Genomic DNA, 5,592 nt, shown 5'->3' with positions numbered 1-5,592 from the left:
AGAGTCCTGATCGTGTTCGGTGAGGTTTTGAAATGTCTCAGAAAGTCAGTTTGGGAAAATAATCCTGAAATTAGTGAAAAGCAGGAAACGGGGGGAGGGAGGGGGGATCAGAAAGAATGATTCCTCTTAGTGAAAATTGCTTGCCTAGACAAAAACTTGTCACAGGGAAGTTAGCAGTAAATGCTGACTGGAGGTGATGGAAAGCAAAGGCTGAGCCCAGTCCAGGATGTGCTTCGCAGTTGGAGAGTTCACTGCCTGGGAATTGAGAATCTTATTTTGAATATGACTGCTAACAGGTTATAAATGCTCTTCAGTCTGTAACTGCTGTAAAAATATGTAAGATGTTGCTCCATGTTTTCACAAGTAAGTTCTTGCAACGGTTACAAACGGAAGAAAAAAAATATCCCAATTTTAATTGGAAAAAGGTTTCTCTTTGCTATTTGGATGTGAAAAAATATTCAGTAGCTATAGGAGACACTTGAAGCTTAAAAGTTCTAAGGGATCTTTACCAGGGCATTTTCCAAGAATTTTTAATTCTGCTCTCAGGCTTTGTTTTCCCAATATAAACACAGACTCTTTGGGTTTAAACTTTTCCACATGTAGCATCTTAGTGCCTTGCACGTGCATTTTCATCCCCATTACTTTGATACTGAGTTTTCTGAGCTTCAAACTGTGTGTTCCTGTAGGAATTATAAAGGTGGAGAAATACGAAGTGTAGAAGCAGAGACACATGACCTGAAGGTTAACATCTGTTAACAGTACATTGCTGGTGGATTGCAGCCAGGGGCCTGGCACCACTCGTAGTTAGGACATCTAAGACATGGAAGGCAACAATTCTTTGGCTGTACTGGCCTAGCCTTCAACATAGCTCTTCACTTTTGTGTGGATTAACTGCACGCTACCATTTTGTTCTTATTGGGGATTCTTGATGAAATATGCATGTTGTGCACGCTATCAATTATATGATGGGTCAGTAAGTTTATCACTAACTTAGCTTATCAGCTTTCAGTAAACCTGCCAAAGTCCAGTGAGCAAAAGTCGCACAAGAAATAACTGCTATGTGTCTGCTGTGGAGTCTGAACATGGTAACAAAGGAATGAGGGCTTAATATGGAATGAAGAACTGAGATGTATGTTTTCTGCTACAGCAGATGCTTTTTGGTGACCCGTTTTGACTGTATTTTTGTATTTCCTTTACTGCATCCAATTTCCAGTACTTTGAAATAGATGGCTAGATAGGTATATAAAGAGACACGTGTATATACGTATATCATTAATGTTATGAAGCTTTTTAAAAGATACAGCAGAGATACTGCTCTCATTAATCAACAATCATTTTTGTAAAGAAGATCTGATTAACTTTGCAGTCCTCGTCTTTAAAGAGCATGATTCGTAACACCATCTCTCTGATGGGTGATGCTCTTCTAATGTTGTAATGTCCATCCAGTTATACACTTAGGCATACTGAAACCTGAAGGACTTTAGAGATGTGCTCAGATCTCTGCTGAGTCAGAGATTAATGAGTAGTTACAATAGGTCCTAGTTATAGGATACACCTGCAGTTAAAGTGTCACTGGGATTTTGGTAGATGAAGTATCTCTAAGCTTTGCTCATGCATGTGACTGTGGTAAAAGTATACCTTTAGCTGGTAAATTGTTAACAGTCTTAGTGAATGGAGGATTCCACTTGTAAGTGTACCAAGAGAAGGAAATTGAGGAGCTGAGAAGGGGCCCCTTCTGCTCCTCTGAGCAGAAGATCTGGCAGTGGTATCAGAAGGCTTCAGCTTTTTTTCCTTCAAATTGATTCCTTTGTCAGTATTTATTGGTTAATTAATTAATTTCTTAGAGAGCTCATACCTTCTTGTTGCATGGTTCTCTGTTCTTCAAACAGAAACAGAAGTTTGTGGCCTCAGGGCCTGTGCCTCAAACAAAGCAGGATATGGTAGGAAAGAAAATAATATTAAAGAAGCTTGTGTGTTTGGTTCATGCACACATTTTCTATCAACCAGACTGCATCAGCTAGAAAACGGTTTACTAGTTTATCTTCTTTAAATGGTGTAGTTTTGTGATTTACTCCTGGTTTGTTAGTTGATGATAGAGAAAATAAGGATCACATAAGATATTTTACCCTATGGGATAATTTACTGGCTATTTTTTTTCCCCTTATGAAATTACAGGAGATTATAAAACAGGGGTAAAAGGGAAGATGGGAGTGATGGGGTTTATTTCCTCAAGAACAGAGCTATGCACTTCCATGGATGGTCTTATTCCAGCTTTCCCAAAGGTATAAGCAGATCAAAAGTATGACTCTGTGTACAGACCTGTGTGTGCATAACCTCATTCCTCTGTCCTTCTGAGATTATTATGATAAACTACTGAAGATGTGAAATGTGCTTTCAGGTAGTTAAATGCTTTGATGGGGAAACATTAAACCTAAAATGTGACTTATGTTTTCAGCCAAGCAGTGCTGGTAGACCGGACAATGTACATTTCGGGACAGATAGGTATAGAACCTTCCACCGGGCAGCTTGTCTCTGGAGGGGTAAAGGAAGAAGCTAAGCAGGTAAGATGTCTTCTATCAAGGAACTTGGCATAGAGTTGACATATACTTAGTTAAAGATGGACTTACGAGAAATTGAAGAGACCTGGAGAGCACATTTTCACATCCTCCAGGATGAGGGCAAAGTAGTTGTCATTTTCCACCCAAACCACTTGGAGGTCAGGGGACAAATCTGTATTTCACATAGGAAAGAATCATGTTCATGTTCAGACCTCAGTAACAACCCTGGCGCGAGTAAGGGAAGCATCTGTTCCTGCAGCAGCAAAGAGGTGGTGTGAGGTAAAAGGATGAGATGAATGTAAGCTTATGATGCAGCTCCAATGAATGGATGTTTTAATATTTGTGGTTTATTAGAAGCTTCTTTTATTAATTTGTGATTTTGCTTACCCACTGAGGGCTGTTGAAGATTTGCTTGGTGAGCTTATAGTAGAACATGGATGTAGCCAAGTTACTACTCACATTTACATATTTACCTAAATACAACCCAGCTAATAGTTAAAAGATTTTTGTCTCATTTTTCATTAGGCTTTAAAAAATATGGGAGAAATCCTGAAAGCTGCAGGCTGTGACTACAGCAGTGGTAAGTGCTGCTGTGAGTGATGGTGGCAAACAAGTGGTTGGTTTTATCTGGATTAAAAAAAAAAAATTAAGTGACCTTTAAAAAAAAAAAAAAGGCTGTTTGCTAAACATTCAACATAGCTATTGAGTTGTTCTCAATAGCTGGAAGAAACAAAAGGAACCATGGATCTGGGTTAAAGAATGAAATAAATCAATCAACATGAAAGTCTTTGTGGTGGGTGTCAATGGAAAGCTGCCTTTTACCAGAAGTTTCTGCCCATGGTAATAATATTTTAACTGTAAGTGGGGAAGCTCAGGTATAGACAGGGCTGCAACTGACTACAGAATCTGAATCTATGGTGTTAACATTCTAGGTGCTTACAGTATTTTTTGAGGGGAGGACTCTAATAATGGAGCCAAACCAGGATTAATGCTGGTTTGGGCAGTCATGGGTAAAAAAATCTAGCACAGACTATATTTTCAGGTCTTTTATGGACTGTTTTTTGTAACAGATATTATATATGATGTAATTTATTGTCAACAGTTGGCTTACAACAGCTTTTTTAATTGATCTGCTTATCACTTCTGTGACTCGTAGAAGAATTTGTCTTAGAATGAAATATAAACAAAGTATTTTCAGAGCTGGTCAGGAATATCTAGTTCCCTAAAGTTTTGTTGTACTAGGTATTCAGACTTCTTATGTGGTTCTCTAGCTGGTAGCTCTAAAGGTCGATATCTGTTTGCAAAACTTTTCAAACTGTTTAGAATACATGAAAGAAATTTACGAAATAAAAGTAAGAAATGCACTAAAGACTTAACTTCTGTAAACAAGTCAGAAGAGTAAAATAACTGCAATTATGTAATTTCTAGTTGTGAAGACTACAGTTTTGATGGCAGACATGAAGGACTTCAATGCTATTAATGACATTTACAAGCAGTGTAAGTAAATCTTTTGGGTTGTTTGATTTTTTTTTTACCAGTATGGCTTGTGGAACAAATTAGACTTGTGGTAAGCAAAGTGTTTTAATGACTCACATGATGTAGTTCTAAATTCTTTGAGATTTCAGTAAAAATATAACATTAAAAAAAAATTAAAATAATTTGCGAACACCAGATCAAGCACAGCCTCATTCTTGTGGATTTGTGTCCTAACATCCCACTAACTTGGTATCATGTGAAGATCAACTCCTGCTATCCCTACAGGTTGATCTTCCTTACCTCCTTACCTTGGTAGATGCCGTGTTGTCCCTAATACAGTTAGTATTCAAGGATCAGCTCCTCCAAGCTTAGGACTGATGCAGCCTGACAAGGAAAAAAGCCAGGCAAACATGCCAGGAGGCCAGTGTAGATGAACAAGGAGCTCTTGGGCAAACTCAAACACAAAAAGGAAGTCTACAGAGGCTGGAAACAAGGACAGGTAGCCTGGGAGGAATGCAGAGAAATTGTGCAAACAGCCAGAAGTCAGGTTAGGAAAGCTCAGTCTCTGAGAGAATTTGTCCTGGGTTCAGCTACAGCAGTCATTTTTTCTCCTTCTTAGTAGCTGGTGCAGTGCTGTGGTTTTGAGTTTCAGCCTGGGAACAACGCTGATAACACAGTGATGTTTTTAGTTGTTGCGAAGTAATGTTTACTCTGACCAAGGACTTTCTCAGTCTCATGCTCTGCCAGGGAGGAGGGGAAGCCAGGAGGAAGCAGAGACAGGACACCTGACCCAAACTGGCCAAAGAGGTATTCCATACCACAGCACGTCATGCCCAGTATAGAAACTGGGGGGAGTTACCCGGAAGGCCCAGATCACTGCTCGGATCGGGCTGGGTATCGGTGGGTGGTGAGCAATTGTATCCTCTCCCCTTGTTATTTCCCTTATCATCATTATTATTTGTGGTAGCAGTAGTGGTTTTGTATTATACCTTAGTTACTGGGCTGTTCTTATCTCAACCTGTGGAAGTTACATTCCTCCAATTCTCCTCCCCATCCCTCCAGGAGCAGGGGGAGAAAAAGGCGGGGGAGTGAGCGAGCAGCTGCATGGTTCCGAGTTACTGGCTGGGCTTAAACCATGACAGAATTAAATATAGTCAGGAACATCAAGGGCAACAACCAAAAAAACCTTTTATAGGTACATGGGTGGTAAAAGGAAGAGAAGGGAAAATGTGGTCTCTCTCTGGAAGGAAACAGAAGACCTGGTTATGGTCTATGGGTAAGGTTGGCCCCTGTTGACTTTATGCAAATCGGGGATCTTGGCTCATTACTTTTGTGGCAGGGACCTGTTTCTCTCTCTTGCTCTTTCTGTGAGAGAGCCCTTACCCGCATGCTGGTGTTGCAGTTGGGTGATCACCATTCTGCTTTAATCTTTCTTTTTCAGCCAAGTTGGTGTTAAGGCTGTGCAGTGTCAGCAGTGCAAGTTATCAGTGACCACTACATTACAGCTGTAGCTGGCCTCTGATGAGTGGTGGTAGCTTGCTGAGATGTTAGAGCAGTG

At 40.1% G+C, this 5,592-nt stretch overlaps 1 protein-coding gene across 1 annotated transcript in view; it reads left to right on the top strand.

Moving 5' to 3' along the window:
• Positions 1-2,462: 2,462 nt before the first annotated feature.
• HRSP12 (heat-responsive protein 12) overlaps positions 2,463-5,592 on the top strand; it is a 3,866-nt gene continuing 736 nt past the window's right edge. Inside the window, exons 1-4 of the mRNA XM_010011654.1 lie at positions 2,463-2,561; positions 3,084-3,138; positions 3,987-4,055; positions 5,476-5,510. Of these exons, the coding sequence (XP_010009956.1) occupies positions 2,481-2,561; positions 3,084-3,138; positions 3,987-4,055; positions 5,476-5,510 (240 nt within the window). The 5' untranslated portion in view covers positions 2,463-2,480. The remainder of the gene's footprint in view (positions 2,562-3,083; positions 3,139-3,986; positions 4,056-5,475; positions 5,511-5,592) is intronic.

The sequence above is a fragment of the Nestor notabilis genome, unplaced genomic scaffold (genome assembly GCF_000696875.1).
Source record: "Nestor notabilis isolate BGI_N333 unplaced genomic scaffold, ASM69687v1 scaffold14053, whole genome shotgun sequence".
Lineage (NCBI taxonomy): Eukaryota > Metazoa > Chordata > Aves > Psittaciformes > Psittacidae > Nestor > Nestor notabilis.
The sequence above is the reverse complement of the archived record's forward strand: the minus strand, read 5'-3'. Positions and strand labels throughout refer to the sequence as shown.